The 21,044-nt window shown below is 42.1% G+C and overlaps 2 protein-coding genes across 8 annotated transcripts; both read right to left on the reverse strand.

The window, feature by feature from the left end:
* Positions 1-763: 763 nt before the first annotated feature.
* LOC133413776 (zinc finger protein OZF-like) lies at positions 764-3,348 on the reverse strand. The gene is made up of 3 exons (XM_061698555.1): positions 2,941-3,348; positions 2,210-2,254; positions 764-2,103 (listed from the first exon to the last, which is right to left on the reverse strand). The coding sequence occupies exons 1-3, from the start codon at positions 3,062-3,064 to the stop codon at positions 1,019-1,021; spliced, it is 1,254 nt and encodes a 417-aa protein (XP_061554539.1). The 5' UTR covers positions 3,065-3,348; the 3' UTR covers positions 764-1,018.
* Positions 3,349-4,668: 1,320 nt separating this feature from the next.
* LOC133413774 (zinc finger and SCAN domain-containing protein 2-like) lies at positions 4,669-20,862 on the reverse strand. Of its 7 annotated transcripts, none has more exons than XM_061698554.1 (5): positions 20,459-20,862; positions 19,150-19,557; positions 13,312-14,157; positions 10,779-11,063; positions 4,669-6,167 (listed from the first exon to the last, which is right to left on the reverse strand). In XM_061698554.1, exons 1-5 carry the CDS (start codon positions 20,565-20,567, stop codon positions 5,260-5,262), a joined length of 2,556 nt encoding a protein of 851 aa, XP_061554538.1. In that variant the 5' UTR covers positions 20,568-20,862; the 3' UTR covers positions 4,669-5,259. The 7 variants fall into 7 exon arrangements, with proteins under 7 accessions (XP_061554538.1, XP_061554537.1, XP_061554536.1 ...); XM_061698553.1 differs by having other exon boundaries at positions 10,668-11,063; XM_061698552.1 differs by lacking the exon at positions 4,669-6,167 and having other exon boundaries at positions 8,593-11,063; positions 13,879-14,157.
* Positions 20,863-21,044: the final 182 nt, after the last annotated feature.

Genomic DNA, 21,044 nt, shown 5'->3' on the forward strand with positions numbered 1-21,044 from the left:
TTGGGAAACTTGCTCTGGTTGAACTAACTGTTAACAATATCAATAAGACATACCAATGATATTACTATCAATGATTTATTTAATCACGATGCAGCAACTGGTGTTCAAGTCGGAAATGCTAGGGAATGCAAGTGTTTAGGGATGATTTGTTGACGTTTGTTGAAGGAATTCAAGTATGTTCAGAATCAGCAGACGAGGCTTTTCGAGCTGTCCTGTACATCCGCACGCCCCAATTGTCCAGTTTTATGCAAACCAAAATCAAGAACCACAAAGTTGATGAAAAAGGTTTACAGCCCAGAGCTTTACGTTAGGCTAAACTTAACCAGAGCTCAGTGATGTGTCCTTCCTCCGGTTTTGCTCTGGAAACACGCTCGCTTCTGTGCTGCGAATTGGGTGAAGTTGAAAATGAAATGCACTTTTTTTTTTTTATTCTATTGTCCTCTGCATCATAATCTAAGACGGCGATTATTCTGTAAATTGTCAGATGAAGAAAGTCTCCAATTTTTGTTTCCACGAAGTGTTTCGCTTTGCACAATTTGTGCTGCAATCGTTTCAACAACATAAGAGGACGCTTTATATTTGACTTTAAAGTTGTTAACTATTCTTAAGCCGATTGGCCGGTGAGGAAGATTTTGTCCAAATTTGATTTGGTTTCTGTCTGACAGCTGTTCTTTTTTGATTTGGGGAGAAGGTTGAAAAAGCCGAATGGGATTTTAATGGGTTAAATTAATTGGATATACAAATAAGAGTTACTATCACAGTTTGAAGAGTTGTATTTTATTTAAAATCACATAAACAGTTGTTTCCATCTTTCCACAAAGAGTCAGTTTCTACACAATTTATACCATTCAATTATTCCCTTACAGCTGTCGATATTGAGATCACAAAAATATTGGACAAACGAGATACATCGCTTGTCCCGCTAGAATCCAAGAAGGTCGGCACACTCAATGCTATAATAGTTACCTTCAATATTTAACAACTGCATTTACAGCTTCATTGATCACCGTTATTCTAATCAGCGCTTGGGTTTCTTAACCTGATCCTCATGAGGGACTCTTTCGCCACCCTCACCAGTGTGGGTTCTTTTGTGTATGTTCAAGTTTCCCTTCTGGGAGAATTTCTGACCACAAATTGAACAGGCAAAAGGCTTCTCACCAGTGTGTATTCTTGTATGTTTTATCAAGGTTCCCTTTTCAGAGAATCTTTGCCCGCAAAATGAGCAGGGGAAAGGTTTCTCACCAGTGTGGGTTCTTGTGTGTATCGTTAAGCTTCCCTTCTGAGAGAATCCTTGACCGCATATTGTGCAGGCAAAAGGTTTCTCTCCATTGTGTGTTCTCGCGTGTGTTTTCAAGTTTGCCCTTTCAGAGAACCTTTGACCACAAACTACGCAGGCAAAAGGTTTCTCACCAGTGTGTGTTCTTGTGTGTGTTTTTAAGCTTACCTGTGTGGAGAAGCTTTGACCACAGACTGAGCAGGAAAAAGGTTTCTCTCCAGTGTGTATTCTTAAGTGTGTGCTCAAGTTTCCGTTCTGAGAGAAGCTTTGCCCACAAAATGAGCAGGCAAAAGGTTTCTCACCAGTGTGTGTTTTTGCGTGCGTTCTTAAGTGTCCCTTGTGAGAGAATCTTTTACCACAATCTGAGCAGACAAAAGGTTTCTCTCCGGTGTGACAGATCATATGCGTTTTCAAAAGAGACTTGTAGACAAACGTTTTCAGACACTGAGAACATTTCCAGTGTCTGTTGTCAGTGTGAGATGTCCTACTATCGTCTTCAGAATGTTCGTCATCATCAGTGTGAGGAGAGTATGACGTCGTGTCGTCACTATCGGACAGTGGAGCTGAGAGCCTCTCGCCCTGTGATCCTCCACTGTGGTCTCCATCGTCTTCTGTTTTCATGTGTTGACTGCTGCTTGGAGGCCCCGCCCCTGTGTTCTCCTCCGACTGACCTGCGCCTTCACCTTCACTCTTCAACGGGACAACAGTCACCGTCAACCCTGTGATGTCACCCTCCTCTTTAATGCGAACGTCCTCTAACTGCTCCTCTTTAATCGTAGCAGACCCTGGCTCCTGTTGCGCAGGACGAGGATATTTTTCAGTGACGTCTGCAGGACACAAGACAACATCGCGATTAGCGTTACCGCAGCCTGCAGGAAGGAACGGCACGAGTTCTCACATGTCTCAGTGAAAGCCATCGCTGCTGTAGCTTACCTAGAGGCGATTGACCGTGATGGAGAGCGTCACAAAGGCTTGGTCCTAGAAACAAAAATTGTTGAAATAAAATGGAAAAAAAGAGAAAATACAAGTAGTTGCAACATATTGGACAATACAGACACTTTAACAAACAACATTCATATACTGGGTGGTGACAGACGTGGCACGATCGGAAGCAAAAAAAATGCTTCTTCTATTTTGAAAGACAAACTCAATCACAATTGTTCTAATTTATACTTGCATCATTCCAAAATTGAACTGCAACAACAGAAATCTCAATCTGATTATCGGCAGTGGACCGAAATACACACACACACACACACACACACAATCTGGCTATTCTATAATCTATCGTCACAATGCACGTTTCAGCCGTTTAAACATTAAAACGTGTTAAAAGCACGGGGACTATAAAAAAGTAAGGTAATACATCAAATAAAAGCAGCCTGCAGGGTCAAAAACAAACAAAAAAACATTTGAGGTGTTTCCAAACAAGCCTCGCAAGTTGAGTAAAACCTGTTACACTTTGACAATGCAACATGATCCGCAACTCTTTCAGATCAAAACTTCGGAAAGGCTCAAATGGGTCCACACAAACAAGATGAGAGCCACATTTCGGAATCCATCATGCAGGTGAATCCCATTAGGAAAAAAAATAAATAAACACTGGAATATTGCTTACATAGAAAGTACTGCCCAAACAAGTGAGAGTTAAAAAGTGAGCAAACCTGCTGCGTGTAACACAACTCGAGGCGTCTTGAAAACGGCGTCCAGTCGTTGACCTTTTCGCTCCTCCGCGTCTTCTGTTCCGCTAAGTTCCTCCTCGTACTCTCCCGTAGGTCTTGCGAACATTTTCGCACGAAAAAACCCACAACAATTTACACGCACACACTTGATCCGGTCCGAGCGATGTGTGGAGAACAAACGCGTCTCCTTATGGTAGCAGCTAGCAAGCTGAGCTAAAATAAGCTAAGCTAAGCTAGGCCGAGAAGAGTTTAAGCGGACACGAAGATTAAATGAATGATTTTATACTCCAATAAAGTAGCGATGGACGCGCTGTGTCGATGCTTCAGTGGCTTCAGTGCGAAGAAATATTCAGTGAAGTGTGGTCGCGTTTAAAAAATAAATCAAATCAAATCAAATAGAATACGTATGCGGAAGTACAGCGACGACGAAAAATGTATGGCAAGGCCACTTGGACAAACCTCGGCACAAACACGAAAATTGCCTTAACCGGCAAAAGTCACATACTATAAACCTCATTTCAACAGAAACAAAAAGAGCGCTCGTTGATATTAATATTATTATCAAGTTTGAGCAGGGGCGTGCGGAGATTTTTTTGTGGGGCACGTGCCTCGAGTGTTTGAAACCTTACGCAAACATAGTTTACGCTACACGGACACGATACTATTATGTAATATGCACACTTATACAAAAGTAGCAAGAATAGGCCACTGCATTGTACAGTGGATTCAAAAAGTCTGCACACTCCTGTTCAAACGCCAGGTTTTTGTGATGTAAAAAAAAAAAAAAAAAAAAATTTTACAAAAATGACACCAAAACAGAAATAAACTTCCCACCATTAATGTCACCTGTAACCTTTACAACTCAATTTTAAAAACACAGAGAGGAAGTAAAAATAAACAAGTAATATAATGCGGTGTTGGTGTTAGAGAGGAGGATGCAGGAGAAAGGCTTGCTTGGAAAAGGATGACACGCAGTGGCGACCCCGTACGGGAAAAGCCAGAAGGAAAAGAAGATATATATATATATATATATATATATATATATATATATATATATATATAATACACGCGCGCGCCCACACACACACGCACACACATTCTCCGTACTGCTTCTCCTCACGCGGGTCGCGGGCTGCTGGAGCCTATCCCAGCTATCTTCGGGCGGGAGGCGGGGTACACCCAGAACAGGTCGCCAGCCAATCGCAGGGCACAAAGAAATAAACAACCATGCGCACTGAAATTCACACCTATGGGCAATTTAGAGTATTCAATGAACAGAACACGCAAACTCCGCAAAGGCGGGGCTGGGATTTGAACCCGTCCTCAGAACTGTGAGGCAGATGTGCTAACCAGTCGTCCACCGTGCCGCCTACATAACAAATTGTTATGGGCAAAAAAAACTGTCCTGATCGGCATCAGAGTTTAAACCGCTGGGCCCAAAAGCTCCTCTGCAACCACAAGCCTCTCTTTCTCTCAAGAAACTTATTGAGGCACATATTTTCACTTTACGGAGAGTTTAAAAACACATAACTACAAATATTGTAATTCTTGCGGGCAGGGTGCAAAAGCTGAACGGAGTTTCAGTGGGGTACATTGACTTGACACACGAGTAAAGTGAGTGACTACCACTGTTCGAGGAGTTGCATTGCATTTAGAATCACACACTTTGTCCATGTTTCTATGCTTTATTTCAATCAATTATTCGCTCCCAGCGTTTGATATGGACATCAGAAAAGCGGGATACATTGCTTATACAGTTTCTGCACCAGCGGCGATTCTCAACACACGCAGACGAGGTTTTAGGAAGGTCCAGCAAGAATCCAAGAAGATGGGTACAATCAATGCAATCGAAATTAAACAACTTCATTCATCAATGTTATCCCCATCAACACACTTGTTTCTTAATCTAATCCTTGTGAGTGAATCTTTCTCCTTTCTGTCCGGTGTGGGTTCTCATGTGTGCGTTTAAGATTCCCTTAAGCCTGAATCTTTGACCACAAACGGAACAGGCAAACGGCTTCTCGTCAGTGTGTGTCCTTGCGTGCTTTTTCAAGTACTCCGTTGAAGAGAATCTTTTACCGCAAACTAAGCAAGCAAAAGGTTTCTCACCAGTGTGGGTTCTCATGTGAACGTTTAAGGGTTGTTGCTGGTTGAATCTTCGACCGCAAAGCAAACAAGCAAAAGGTTTCTCACCGGTGTGCATTCTTGTGTGTGTTTTTAAGTATGAACCTGAAAAGAATTTTTGACCACAAACTAAGCAAGCAAAAGGTTTCTCACCAGTGTGCATTCTTGTGTGTCTTTTTAAGTGTGAACTTGAACAGAATTTTTACAACAAACAGAACAGGCAAACGGCTTCTCACCAGTGTGTACTCTTGTGTGTCTTTTCAAGGTTCCTTTTTCAGAGAATCTTTTATCACAAACCAAACAAGCAAAAGGTAGCTCACCAGCGTGTATTCGTGTGTGTTTTTTCAAGTATCCCTTTTCAGGGAATCTTTTACCACAGACTAAGCAAGAAAAAGGTTTTTCCTCAACGTGTGTTACGTGACTTTTTAAGGTTCCCTGTGTAGATGTGCTTTGACTGCTAACTGAGGAGGCACAAAAGTTCTCGTGTATTCTTGTGTGTGCTTTTAAGTTTCCCTGTAGAGAGAATCTTTGACCGCAAACTGAGCAGGCAAACGGTTTCTCTCCAGTGTGTGTTGTCCTGTGACTGTCTAAGCTTTCCTTCAGAGAGAACATTTTACTGCAAACTGAGCAGGCGAAAGGTTTCTCGCCAGTGTGGACCATCATATGCTTTTTCCAAAGAGACTCATAGACAAAGGTCTTCCCGCACCGAGAACATTTCCAGCTTTTGTTTTCAATATGACGTGCCATATCACCTTCAGTCTGTTCATCATCATCATCTTCAGAGTGTGACATTGTGTCGTCACGATCTGATAGTGGAGTTAAGAGCCTGTCTGCTTGCGACCCACCGCGGTGGTCTCCATCACCTTGTGTTTGCGTGTGTTGACTTGAGCTGCTGCTTGGAGGCTCCGCCCCTCTGTTCTCCTCACACCCGCCTTCATCTTCAGTCTTGAGAGGGACACCAGTCACGGGCAACTGCGTTATATCATCGTCCTCTTTAACACGAGGCCTCTCTGACGCCGCGACCTCTTTAATGCCGGGGGAGTCCGGCTCCTGCTGCTCAGGACGAAGATATTGTTCACTGACGTCTGCTGGATACAAGAAGATAAACGGTTTGGTAATGTCTAGTCTATTGTCTTTTGTTATATTTATATTTAAGGTTGTCAGGCAAACCAAAGGAGCCAAGTAACAGTTAAAGGTGCGGTGTGTAAAGTAGAAACTGCTGGCATGATTTGAATGTTGCCTTACTTCACTGCTCCCTCCCTCTCCCCCCTGGTTGAATCCACGCCCAAGTCACCAGCCGGCTGTTCCGCGGTCATATTCGAAAGCAACTTTATTTTCGGCATGTCTTGTCACTGGTAAATTTGAACATACAAAATCTTGTCGTTGTGTTTTCAATTTCGTATAGGGTCAAGCAATTGCAAATTCCGCGATTCAGTTTTTATTTACAGTTTACACAACGTCCCAACTTTATTGGAATTGCGGTTTGTATTTCACTATGAAGTTGCTGATTAACATCTAACTATTGTAAACTCAAATGACCAATGAGCAAGATTTTGTTCATATTTGATTTGGTTTCTGAGTTGCTTTCTTTACTGCTTGGTTTTGTATTTCATTTATTTATTTATTTTTAAACCCCGTCAAGGGTTGGACACCTTGTCTGGTGTATCGAATGATGAAAGCAAAATAAATTACCTGAAAAAAAAAAAAAAAAAAGAAAAAAAACCTAACATGACTTAATGATGCTAACAAAATGTTTTTTTTCTCAAGTCTTAAGTGGATTTGTTGTAGGCTGAAATGTATGAGAGAGTTTCTCCCTTCGTCTGCAACCCCAATTCCAATGAAGTTGGGACGTTGTGTTAAACATCAATAAAAACCAAATATCACGATTTGCAAATCATGTTCAACCTATATTTAATTGAATACACTACAAAGACAAGATATTTCATGTTCAAACTGAACAACTTGATTGTTTTTAGCAACTTAGAATTTGATGGCTGCAACACATTCCAAAAAAGATGGGACAGGGTCATGTTTGCCGCTGTGTTACATCACCTTTTCTTTTAGCAACATTCAATAAACGTTTGGGAACTGAGGACACGAATTGTTGAAGCTTTGTAGGTGGAATTCTTCCCCAGTCTTGCTCGATGTACTGCTACAGCCGTTCAACAGTCCGGGGTCTCCGTTGTCGTATTTTACACTTCATAATGCGCCACACATTTTCACTGGGAGACAGGTCTGGACTGCAGGCAGGCCAGTCTAGTACCCGCACTCTTTTACTACGAAGCCACGCTGTTGTAACACGTTCCAGAATGTGGTTCGCCATTGTCTTGCTGAAATAAGCAGGGGGGGACGTCCATGAAAAAGACGTTGCTTGGATGGCAGCGTATGTTTCTCCAAAACCTGTATGTACCTTTCAGCATGAATGGTGCCTTCACAGATGTGTAAGTTACCCATGCCATTGGCACTAGCACAGCCCCATACCCTCACAGATGCTGGCTTTTGAACTTTGCCTCCATAACACTCCGGATGGTTCTTTTCCTCTTTGGCCCGGAGGAAACCACGTCCACAACTTCCAAAAACAATTTGAAATGCGGACTCGTCGGACCACAGAACACTTTTCCACTTTGCGTCGGCCCATCTTAGATGAGCTCGGGCCCACAGAAGCCGGCGGCGTTTCTGGGTGTTGTTGCTAAATGGCTTTTGCGTTGCATAGTAGAGTTTCGAGTTGCACTTACGGATGTAGAACTGTATTTACTGACATTGGTTTTCTGAAGTGTTCCTGAGCCCATGCGGTGATATCATTTACATATCGATGCGATGTTGGTTTTCGATGTGGGATCGAAGGTCACGGGCATTCAATGTTGGTTTTCGGCCTTGCCGCTTCCATGCAGTGATTTCTCCAGATTCCCTGAACCTTTTGACGATATTATGGACCGAAGATGATGAGATCCCTAAATTCCTTGCAATTGTACGTTGAGGAACATTGTCCTTAAACCGTTGGACTATTTTCTCACGCACTTGTTCCCAAAGAGGTGAACCTCGCCCCATCTTTGCTTGTGAATGGCTGAGCAATTCGGGGAAGCTCCTTTTCTACCCAATCATGGCACTCACCTGTTCTTAATAAGCCTGTTCACCTATGGGATGTTCCAAACAGGTGTTTGATGAGCATTCCTCAACTTTCTCACTCTTCGTTGCCACCTGTCCCATCTTTTCTGGAACGTGTTGCAGCCCTAAAATTCTAAGTTAATGATTATTTGCTAAAAACAATAACGTTTATCAGTTTGAACATTAAATATCTTGTCTTTGTAGCATATTCAATTAAATATAGGTGGAACATGATTTGCAACGCATTGTATTCTGTTTTTATTTATGTTTAAAAACAACGTCCCAACTTTATTGGAATCGGGCTTATACTTTCTGCAGCCAGTTCGGCATTGCAAAAAAACAATCTGTTCTCAATTGCCTTAGCTGGATAAATAAAGGTTAAAAGAAAAAATGTAATTTGGCAGTGTTAACACTATTCTCTGTAGTATGACAAACTTCTAAATAATTTCAGTTTAATTGTCTTTAAAAAGACAAATATAACAAATATTCTAATTCTTGGGGCCAGGCTGAAAATTCAACGGGTGCATTTATTTGATAAATGAATAAAATCGAGTTATCGTTGTTTAAAGAGTTGTAATTAGAATCGCAAACTCTTTCCACAAAGAGTCCAAGTTTCTACAGTCTATTTTAATCATTCACTGACAGCATTCGATAAGCGCATCACACAAACGAGATACATTGCTTTTACCGTTTCAGGACCAGCGGCAATTCTCAACACACGCAGACGAGGCTTTTAGGAAGGTCCAGCACGAATCCAAGAAGATGGGTACAATCAATGCAATCGAAATTAAACAACTTCATTCATCAATGGTATCCCCATCAACACACTTGTTTCTTAATCTAATCCTTGTGAGTGAATCTTTCTCCTTTCTGTCCGGTGTGGGTTCTCATGTGTGCGTTTAAGATTCCCTTAAGCCTGAATCTTTGACCACAAACGGAACAGGCAAACGGCTTCTCGCCAGTGTGTATACTTGTGTGATCTGTCAAGTTTCCCCTTTGAGAGAATCTTTGGCCACAAACGGAGCAGAAAAATGGCTTCTCACCAGTGTGAGTTCTTATGTGAATGTTTAAGCATCCACTCCTGCCGAATGTTTTACCACAAACGGAACAGGCAAATGGCTTCTCATCAGTGTGTGTTCTTGTGTGCTTTTTTAAGTACTCCGTTGAGGAGAATCTTTGATCACAAACCAAACAAGCAAAAGGCTTCTCACCGGTGTGTGTTCTTGTGTGTTGTCTAAAGTTTCCCTTTCGAGAGAATCTCTGACCACAAACGGAACAGGCAAACGGCTTCTCACCAGTGTGTATTCTTGTGTGTTCTTTTAAGCATGTATTTGTAAAGAATCTTTGATCACAAACTAAGCAAGCAAAAGGTTTCTCATCAGTGTGTATTCTTGTGTGCTGTTTTAAGTATTCCTTGGAAGGGAATCTTTTACCACAAACCAAACAGGCAAAAGGTTTCTCACCAGTGTGTGTTCTTGTGTGTGTTTGCAAGTATTTATGTGAAGAGAATTTTCGACCACAAACAGAACAAGCAAACGGCTTCTCACCAGTGTGTACTCTTGTGTGTTTTTTCAAGATTCCCTTTTCAAAGAATCTTTTTCCACAAACTAAGCAAGCAAAAGGTTTCTCACCAGTGTGGGTTCTTATGTGAACGTTTAAGGGTTGTTGCTGGTTGAATCTTCGACCGCAAACCAAACAAGCAAAAGGTTTCTCACCGGTGTGCATTCTGGTGTGTGTTTTTAAGTATGAACTTGAATAGAATCTTTGACCGCAAACTAAGCAAGCAAAAGGTTTCTCACCGGTGTGCATTCTTGTGTGTGTTTTTAAGTATGAACTTGAAGAGAATCTTTGACCGCAAACTAAGCAAGCAAAAGGTTTCTCACCAGTGTGTATTCTTGTGTGTTTTTTCAAGTTTCCCTTTCCAGAGAATCTTTTACCACAGACTAAGCAAGAAAAAGGTTTTTCCTCAATGCGTGTTAAGTGACTTTTTAAGGTTCCCTTAGTCGATATATTTTGACTGGCAACTGAGGAGGCACAAGATTTCTCATCAGCGTGTATTATTGTGTGTCTTTTCAAGGTTCCCTGTTCAGAGAATCTTTTACCACAGACTAAGCAAGAAAAAGGTTTTTCCTCAACGTGTGTTACGTGACTTTTTAAGGTTCCCTGTGTAGATGTGCTTTGACTGCTAACTGAGGAGGCACAAAAGTTCTCGTGTATTCTTGTGTGTGCTTTTAAGTTTCCCTGTAGAGAGAATCTTTGACCGCAAACTGAGCAGGCAAACGGTTTCTCTCCAGTGTGTGTTGTCCTGTGACTGTCTAAGCTTTCCTTCAGAGAGAACATTTTACTGCAAACTGAGCAGGCGAAAGGTTTCTCGCCAGTGTGGACCATCATATGCTTTTTCCAAAGAGACTCATAGACAAAGGTCTTCCCGCACCGAGAACATTTCCAGCTTTTGTTTTCAATATGACGTGCCATATCACCTTCAGTCTGTTCATCATCATCATCTTCAGAGTGTGACATTGTGTCGTCACGATCTGATAGTGGAGTTAAGAGCCTGACTGCTTGCGACCCACCGCGGTGGTCTCCATCACCTTGTGTTTGCGTGTGTTGACTTGAGCTGCTGCTTGGAGGCTCCGCCCCTCTGTTCTCCTCACACCCGCCTTCATCTTCAGTCTTGAGAGGGACACCAGTCACGGGCAACTGCGTTATATCAGCCTCCTCTTTAAAGTATGAGGGCTCTTGCGCCTCCTTTTTGATGTCGCGGGGCTGCATTTGCACCTCCTCTTTAACACGAGGCCTCTCTGACGCCGCGACCTCTTTAATGCCGGGGGAGTCCGACTCCTGCTGCTCAGGACGAAGATATTGTTCACTGACATCTGCTGGATACAAGAAAATAAACAGACACGGTTTGGTCAAGTCTAGTCTATTGTTATATTTATATTTAAGGTTATCAGGCAAACCAAAGGAGCCAAGTAACAGTTAAAGGTGCGGTGTGTAAAGTTGAAACTGCTGGCATGATTTGAATGTTGCCTTACTTCACTGCTCCCTCCCTCTCCCCCCTGGTTGAATCCACGCCCAAGTCACCAGCCGGCTGTTCCGCGGTCATATTCGAAAGCAACTTTATTTTCGGCATGTCTTGTCACTGGTAAATTTGAACATACAAAATCTTGTCGTTGTGTTTTCAATTTCGTATAGGGTCAAGCAATTGCAAATTCCGCGATTCAGTTTTTATTTACAGTTTACACAATGCCCCAAGTTTATTGGAATTGCGGTTTGTATTTCACTATAAAGTTGCTGATTAATGTCTAACTATTGTAAGCTCAAATTGCCAATGAGCAAGATTTTGTTCAAATTTGATTTGGTTTCTGAGTCGTTTTCATTCCTGCTTTTTTGGTTTTTTAGCCCATCAGAGTTTGGCACCTTGTCTGGTGTATAGCATGATGAAATCAAATTGCAACTTCTAATGACTTAAACTGATGCAATTACACTAACGAAATGCTTTTTTTTTTTTTTCTTCTTCTTCTCAAGTCTGAAGTGGAGTTAGTGTAGGCTGAAACGTATGAGTGAGTTTCGCCCTTCATCTACAGTCTGCAGCCAGTTCGGCATTGCAACAAAAAAAAAGAATCTGTTCTCAATTGCCTTTCCTGGATAAATAAAGGTTAAAAAAATAAATATATATATATTTTTTTAAATAAAATTGCAATTTGGCAGTATTAACCCTATTACAAACTTAGAAGAAATAATTTCACTTTCCTGGACTTCAAACAGACAAATATTGTAATTCTCGGGGCCAGGCTGAAAATTCAATGGGGTACATTTATTTGACAAATGAATAAATTGAGTTATCCCTATTTAAAGAGTTGTATTTAGAATCGCAAAGTCTTTTTCCGTCTTTCCACAAAGAGTCAAAGTTTCAACAATCTACTTTAATCATTCACTTACAGCATTTGATATGGACATCGCACAAACATTGGACAAACGAGATACATTGCTTTTACCGTTTCAGCACAAGTGCTCATTCGCAACACCGATGCCGACGAGGCTTTTAGAAACGGACATAAAATCCAAGCACAAATGTCGTATCTATCGCCAACATTAAACTTAATTTGCATTCGAAGCTTTATTGATCACTGTTTGTCCCACCAACACACTTGTGTCTCTGATCCTGACGAGTGAATCTTTGACCACTCGCCTCCGCGTGGGTTCTTATGTGTTTGTTTAAGTTGCCCTTCTGGCTGAATCTTTGACCACAAACTGAACAGGCAAAAGGTTTCTCACCAGTATGTATTCTTGTATGTAATTTTAAGTATGCATTTGTAGAGAATCTTTGACCACAAACCAAGCAAGCAAAAGGTTTCTCGTCGGTGTGTGTTCTTGTGTGTTGTTTTAAGTAGTTCGTTGAAGAGAATCTTTTATCACAAACCAAACAAGCAAAAGGTTTCTCACCAGTGTGTGTTCTTGTGTGTGTTGTCAAGGATCCATTTGAAGAGAATTTTCCACCACAAACTAAGCATGCAAAAGGTCTCTCACCAGTGTGTGTTCTTGTGTGTTTTCTTAAGGTTTTTTTGAGAGTGAATCGTTGACCACAAACCGAGCAGGAGAAAGGTTTTTCTCCCGTGTGTGTTCTCGAGTGTTGTTTTAAGTAGTCCTTTGAAGAGAATCTTTTATCACAAACTAAGCAAGCAAAAGGTTTCTCACCAGTGTGTGTTCTTGTGTGTAATTTTAATTTTTCTTTTCTCGCGAATCGACGACCACAAACTGAGCAGGAGAAAGCAGTATGCGTCTCTTCAGTCTGTGTTCTCGAGAGACCTTTTAAGGTTCCCCGAATAGATCTGCCTTGACCACAAACGAAGGAGGCGAAAGGTTTCTCACCCGTGTGTGTTTTTTTGTGTCTTCTTAAATTCCCCTTTAAAGAGAATCGCTGAGCGCAAATTGTACAGGCAAAAGGTTTCTCACCAGTGTGTGTTCGTGCGTGTATTTTTAAGGAGCACGTTGAAGAGAATCTTTTACCACATCGTAAGCAGGAAAAAGGTTTCTCGCCAGTGTGCTTTCTTGTGTGTTTTTTTAAGCCGTCGGTTGACGAGAATCTTTTACTACACACTAAGCAAGGAAAAGGTTTCTCACCGGTGTGCGGTCTTGAGAGACTTTTTAAGGTTCTCTGTGTAGATGTGCTTTGACCACAAACTGAGCAGGCAAAAGGCTCCTCTCCATTGTGTGTTTCTGATTGTCTTTTTAAGGTTCCCCGTGTAAACACGCTTCGGCCACAAACCGAGCAGGCACAAGATTGCTCACCTGCGTGTATTCTTATGTGCGCTTTTAAGTTTCCCTGTAGTGAGAATCTTTGACCGCAAACTGAGCAGGAAAACTGCTTCTCTCCAGTGTGTGTTGTTGTGTGATTTTCTAAGCTTTCCTTCAGAGAGAACATTTTACTGCAAACTGAGCAGGCAAAAGGTTTCTCTCCAGTGTGGACCGTCATATGCTTTTTCCAAAGAGACTCGTAGACGAACGTTTTCCCGCACCGAGAACATTTCCAGCTTTTGTTTTCAATATGACGTGTCATATCACCTTCAGTCTGTTCATCATCATCATCATCATCATCATCATCTTCAGAGCGTGACATTGTGTCGTCAGGTTCTGATAGTGGCGTTAAGAGGCTGTCCGCTTGCGATTCACCGCAGTTGTCTCTATCACCTTCTGTTTTGCGTTGACTTGAGCTGCTGCTTGGAGGCTCCGCCCCTCTGTTCTCCTCACTCCCGCCTTCATCTTCAGTCTTGAGAGGGACACCAGTCACTGGAAACTGTGTGAGATCCTCCTCCTCTTTAAAGTATGATGGCTCTTTCTCCTCCTTTTTGATGTCGTGGGGCTGCGTTTGCTCCTCTTTAACATGAGGCCGCTCCGACGCCGCCTCCTCTTTAATGCCGGGGGAGTCCGGCTCCTGCTGCCCAGGACGAAGAAATTGTACACTGACATCTGCAGGATACAAGAAGACAAAGACACACGGTTTGGTAAAGACAAGTCTGTTGTCTTTTGTTGTTATATTTATTTTTAAGGTTATCAGTAGGCTAGGGCGCCGAGAAGCGATTGGAACCGGGTTCCGATCCGGTTCTCCTGGAATCGTTCAATTAAAAAAAATTTCGGGCTTCGCGCGAGCTACAGCTAACGTGGCTGAAGACGATGCCGGGCCGCGCAGGCGAACCGATGTGTAATCGTAGCCTCGTGGCAGCGAATAAACTACATTCTGACGGAGGGAGGGTAAGACGGGAGACGGACGGCGGGGAAGCCAGTTGTCAAGCTATCGTGACGTAAAGTCGCAAAACCAAAATAAGTGAGTGTGTGCTACAGTACACTTATTCACAAAGGCGCCTTATAGTGGAGATTAGCCAACTTGAAAGGCAAATTACTACGCGTTTATAGAAGAAAATACTGTAATATACAATAACGCTCGACAGCTACATAAACACAGGGACCTGAAGCCAGAATTGAAATAACACATCACCGCTGTTACGTCACTTGTGAAAAGGGGCCTACAAATTTCAAAAGTACATTAATATCATCAATATTTAGAGTCGAAACTTGCTTTTCCATTCTTCCAGACGCCAGCTGGAAACGGTTACACGTCCCGTGTTGCGAGAGCAGGCGCCCCACGTGCAAAAGGTGCGTGGGCACAAAAAGGTTCGTTCTCACGGCAAAGTTCAGACGTATCGAGCGTGCAAATGAGCGTTGCCTCGCGCCAACTGCTTGGCTGGCGCACGCGCGTTTCCGCAGCCGTCGGTGCTTTGGCCACACACACGCAGAGGGGGGATGCTGGGAAACTGTTAGCAGAAATCTGCACATCGCAGACACGCGTACAATTAGCGCTGATGAACAATTCATGCCCGGCAACATTTGATTTCAACAATGTAATCACACACAAATTAAGTAAATTCAAAGGGCTTTTTTTTTTGCAGTGTGCGTGTTCTCTCCTGTGTATTAATATAATAAATTGAGTAATCAAACAGGAGTGAAGGTTTTTGATTGGCGCCGGTTCTTCCGCCCGTTTTGTCCACACGTTGGCGGCGGGCAGCCGTCCTCCGCAATGTCTGAGCACTTTTTTTTTTTTTTTAGTTCAGCGTGTGTGCACTTCTGTGACCGCGCAGCATTGACAGCTGCACACACGCTGTGTGTTTTTTTGTTTTGTTTGTTTGTTTGTTTGTTTTGTTTTAGCATTAATATAATATTTTAAAATCACATTCACTTCAGTGGGCAAATGTTTGAAACAAACCTAGATTGTTTTATTAAACTGATTGTTGCATATAACTTTAAATAATACAAAATTGTTTTTATTTAAATTCACCTGTTTTTTTTTTTTGTTTGTTTAGAGAAAGCAGGCCAATCATGTAGAGATACAAAAATCTCCCTATTTGTATTTTAATACTGGGCTGGAAAATATCATTACTTTTTACTTAAGTACATTTATAAGGGTGTGCTTTTGTACTTTTAAGGGAGTGGCTCGAGTACTTTTACTTTTATCTGAGTAGTTTTTTTGGTCAATTTGTAGGAAAAAAAGTCCTGTTTTTGAAAGGAATCTTTTTTTCTCGTCTCATTCATCAACTCAATCAATCAAAAATAATCGACAAGAGTAATCGATTATTAAAATAATCGTTCCTTATAGCCCCAATGGATTGTTTTCACGGAGGTCTATGATAAACTTGGTGGCTTTCTCGTTCTAGACAATCAGATTAAGATTGCTAAAACGACAAACCATTTGTTGGCCTGAGACTTTCGCACAATGATTGGGATATGCGACATGTTCAGTAGTGTTTAAAAAAAAATATATATATAGTTTTTTAAAAATTCATCTAAAAGTTACCCAACTAGTATCCTCAACTATATTTTTTTGAACTACTTTTTTTTGGGGGGGGGGGGGGAAGTTCAACTATATTTAAAAATAGATACGGTCTGACTCAAGACTGATTTCTCTTAGCGTGAGCAAACGTTCAGCAAACCAGCTTGCAGGAGGCAAAAATAATAATAATATTTATATAAAAATAAAATAAGGGCAGAAAAACGAGTAAAACAGTTCCACTTGGATACTGCGGCCTTACCCACAAACCCTTGCGGGCGACAAACTTTGGAAAGGGGGCACATAGTTGTTGCACATCGTCGCCTCGCGTTCACGCTACATGAAACACGACGTAAAAAGTACAAAGTGATCCAACCTGCTCTGGATTCTCGAGGGTTCTTGAAAACGTCGCCCAATTGTTGCTGCTCAAACTCGTTCTCCTCTTTCGTTGCACAAACTTCCTCCTTGTACTTTACTCTAGTTCGTGCACACATTTCCCCCCCCCCTCCTTACATTAGCGGCTAGCAAGCTAAGCTATGCTACGCGAGGTCGAGAATCTTCAAAGTGCACCCAGACGCGTTTAACCTTTCAAAAGACGTAAAGAATAACGTTTTACTCCAATTAAGTATTGCTGGACGTACTGTATCGAGGGTTCGGTAGTACTTATTCTAGAATGACTTCGTGAAGCAAGTGCGGCCGCAGAAGACCGGAGAAAGGGGAGCTCATCTTCTTCTTCTTTGGCGTGTCGTGCTCATCTTCTTCTTCGTTGATGTATTGGCGGGCTCGCAAACCACATTTGAGTGCATACCGCCACCTACCGTGCAAGCGGGTAACACTCGCATCCTCACCTTTTCCAATCTACTCCTTACTTTTGCTTCTCCTCAAAGAATGACATTTGTCACACTTTTGTCGCACACGTCATCTCTTCCCCACGTATTCTGCCAATTGCAGCCTTCCCCACAAACCCTGTGCTGTAGCTTGTCGCCCTCTGGCGGATGCTTTACAAAGTGCGCAATTACATGAGCCACGCTTTAATTTACGCCACGTCGCTCACACTTATGACTATTATTTTTCCCAAGTACATACATACATCTCTTTAATTGCTTTTATCATGCCCGATGACAGCTGGGATATGCTCCAGGACCCCCGCGACCCTAGTGAGGAGAAGCGGCTCAGAAAATGGATGGATGGATGGATGACTGATTTTTGTAAACTGAACTCTTTTCTTCCCTTCTGTGTCACCTTCCCATCTTTTTTTTTTTTTGCAATATGTACCACCCTTTTGCCCTTATGATTCCTTTACTTTCCGATAATCAGTCTATCCCTTGTCTAAAAATCAAATCAAAAACCTAGTGCAAAACGGAACGTCATTGTCGATGGTCATCAAGTTGTCGATGGAGTCTTGCTATTTCAGAAGATCGCTCATCAGTGAGGTGCAAGGCAGCAGGTTGAGCAGGGGAGCAACAATCGTGCATCGTCAGGTCAGCAATTTGGGAAGAACCGGAAGGACGTTTGCTTCTTCCGTCCCTGCTTTCAAACTGCGGAACAGTGAAGTTGTGAACGGCACAGCTCCCGTCTTCGGACGTGCATACGCTCTGTTCACATTAATAGTGGAAATTCATCTGATATACACATTTTATCGCTATCACTGTCTGAAGAATTGTATTTTTATTTTCGGATCACATTTACAATTCTCCATCGTATCGCGACGAATCCAAGTTCTTTCGCAGTCTGTCAATCAATCATCACTTATTTGAAATGGACATCACAAAAACATTTGAGGAAACCAGATACATCGCCTTTGCTGTTTGAGCACGAGTGCTAATTCTCAACACTTGTCCACAGGAGGATTTTAAGAAGGTCGGTAGAACACAAGAAGTTCGATAAAATACGAGGCAAATAGAACACGCAGGTGTGACTTATTTAAAGTTACTGTTATAGTAATTAGCTTCAATATTAAGGATTTAAAGTTACTGTTATAGTAATTAGCTTCAATATTAAGGATCTAAATGTTCATATAAAGCATCATTTGTCTCTGCTATTCTCACCAGGACAAAGGTGTCGTTTAACCTGATCCTTACGAGAGAAACTTTGGCCACAAACTGAACAGGCAGTGTGTGTTTTTGCGTGTGCTCTAAATGTTTCCTTTCTCGGGAATCGTTTTCCACACACGGAGCAGGCATAAGGTTTCTCGCCACTGTGCGCTTTTGTGTGACGCTTTAAGTTTCCTTGATGAGAGAATCTTTTTCCACAGACTGGGCAGGCGAAGGGTTTCTCACCAGTGTGCGTTCTTGTGTGCGCTTTGAAGTATCGCCGTGAGGAGAATCTCTTGCCGCACACCGAGCAGGCAAAAGGTTTTTCTCCAGTGTGTGTTGTTGTGTGTGTTGTCAACGTGCGCCTCTCAGCAAATCTTTGACCGCAAACTAAACAGGCAAAAGGTTTCTCACCGGTGTGGGTTCTTGTGTGTGTTTTTAAGTTTGCCCGTGTAGAGAAGCTTTTACCACAATCCAAGCAGGCAAAAGGTTTCTCTCCAGTGTGCGTTAACGTGTGTGTTGTCAAAGTGCGGCTCTCGGAGAACCTTTGACCGCATATTGAGCAAGAATAAGGCTTCTCTCCAGTGTGTATTCTTGTGTGTATTCTTAAATTCCCTTTTACCGAGAATCGCTGATCGCAAAATGGGCAGGCAAAAGGTTTTTCTCCCGTGTGCGTTCGTGTGTGTGATATTAAGTGTGCCTTTTGAATAAATCTTCGACCACAAAATGAGCAGACAAAAGATTTCTCACCAGTGTGTGTTTTTGTGTGATTTGTCAAAGTGTGTCTGTAAGAGAAACTTAAACCGCAAACTGAGCAGGCAAAGGTTTTCTTTCCGGTGTGTGACATTGTGTGTCTTTTTAAGCTTCCCTTTCGAGAGAATCTTTGACCACAAACTGAGCAGGCAAAAGCTTTCTTTCCCGTGTGTGATATTGCGTGTCTTTGTAAGCTTCCCTTTTGGGAGAATCTTTGACCGCAATCTGAGCAGGCAAAAGGTTTCTCTCCGGTGTGGACCATCATATGCATTTTCCAGAGAGACTTGTAAGCAAAAGTTTTCTCACATTGAGAACATTTCCAGCGTTTGTTGCCAGCGTGACGTGTCATATCACCTTCTGACTGGTTGTCGTCGTCGTCATCATCATCATCAGTGTCAGGAGAGTGTGACGTTACGTCGTCACTATCCGATATTGGAGCCAAAAGGCTGTCTGCTCGTGATCCTCCACAGTCGTCTCCGTCGCCTTCCGTTTTCACGTGTGGACATGAGCTGCTGCTTGGAGGCTCCGCCCCACTATTCTCCTCACATTGACCTTCATTTTCACTCTTCAAGAGGACACAAGTTACTGGAAACTCTGTGAAATCTTCCTCCTCTTTAATGTACAGGCTCGCCGGTTCCTCCTCTTTAACTTTCAGCGGCTGCGCCTCCTCATTTTTGATGTGGCGGGGCTCTTTGTCCTCCTCTTTAATATCAGGGGACTCGGGCTCCTGCTGCTCAGGACCAAGATACTTTTCACTGACGTCTGAAAGACACAAAACAAACGCACGTGACTTGGTAAAGTTAAGTCTGTTGTGAATTTGATGTTGCACAGTATATTCCCAGCCCGGCTGCAATTTAACTTGATGGGTTACACAGACAAAAGGGGAAATGCTTGTTTGGGACAAATCATTCAGGTGTCACCAATAAGTTGAAAAAAATGACATTAAAGAAAAGAGCAGTCTCAGAAATAAAAAATAAATGGTTAGACATCAAACTCAATGCCAAAACGTTCTCGTCTCTTCAGGTGCGTACTAATGTGTGGAATAATTTTATACAGACAAGTAAGGCAAAACAAAACCTATACAAGTATTGATTTTGTTTCCTTAACACAGTGCATTGTTTTCTGAACTTTATTCAGCTCTTTGAATTCTCTTCTACAGTCATAATACCTGGTACCAATAAAGGTATGTTAGGCTTTATTGCAGTGCACACGCGTTAAACACTTCCAGCTGGAAGCTAATGATTGTTAATAATAATAATAATAATTAGAATAATCTGCAATTTATATATGATCCTATTAGTCAACTAATTGCAAAAAGAATCAGTTACTAGTTGATTATCAAACTAATCATTTGTGGCAGCCCTAGTTATAAGACATTTACAATGTTTAAATATGTTGAAATGTGTTTTTTTTATTTAATAACAAATACGACTGATTTCACTTGGCATGACCAAATGTGCAGCAAACGAGCCGACAAGAGGCACACGCGCACAAAAAAGCAACAATCTTGCACACAATTTGTTTTCAAACAGGCCACGTAGGTTAAGAGTAACTGTGACACTTTGATAATTCAGCACTAACTAGCCACACCTCTTTCCTAGTAGAAACACCCAAAAATAAACACAGGAATATCTTTCAAAAAGTATTGAGAAAGTGACCAAACCAGCTCGAGGATTCTTGAAAGCAGCGTCCGCAAGTTGACGCTGTCGCTCGTTCTCGTCTTTTGCTTCACAAAATTCCTCCTCGTCCTTCGCTGTCGCTCTCGCAAACATTTTCACACGACAATGACAAACATTTACGCTCGCACTCGATCTGTTCTCTGAGCGATGCGTTGCCAACAAACGCGGGGCCTTTGTTAGCGGCTAGCAAGGCTAGGATAAGCTAGGATAAGCGAGGCCGAGAAGCTCCAAAGTGCGCCGAGACGAGCTTAACCGAACACGAAGGTTTAATGAGTGATGTTTTAGTCCATTAAAGTAGTCGTGGACGTCCCGTGTCGAGGTTTCACTGCGTTCTGTACTAATTCGGAAAGAATAATTGAGTGAAGCTCGTGCGCTAACGCAAAAAAAAATAAAAATGAATGCGGAGGTATAGCTATGACGTCACATGTACGGCAACGCCACTTGGCCAAACTTTGTGTCGCAAAAAGCGACCAAAAACAGCGAAGACAGAAAACACGAATCTAAAAAAACAAACCAGATTTAAGGCAATAGTCGTTTAGAGAAACAACGCAAGACAAAGCGGAGCTCAAA

Source organism: Phycodurus eques, chromosome 15 (genome assembly GCF_024500275.1).
Source record: "Phycodurus eques isolate BA_2022a chromosome 15, UOR_Pequ_1.1, whole genome shotgun sequence".
NCBI classification, from domain to species: domain Eukaryota; kingdom Metazoa; phylum Chordata; class Actinopteri; order Syngnathiformes; family Syngnathidae; genus Phycodurus; species Phycodurus eques.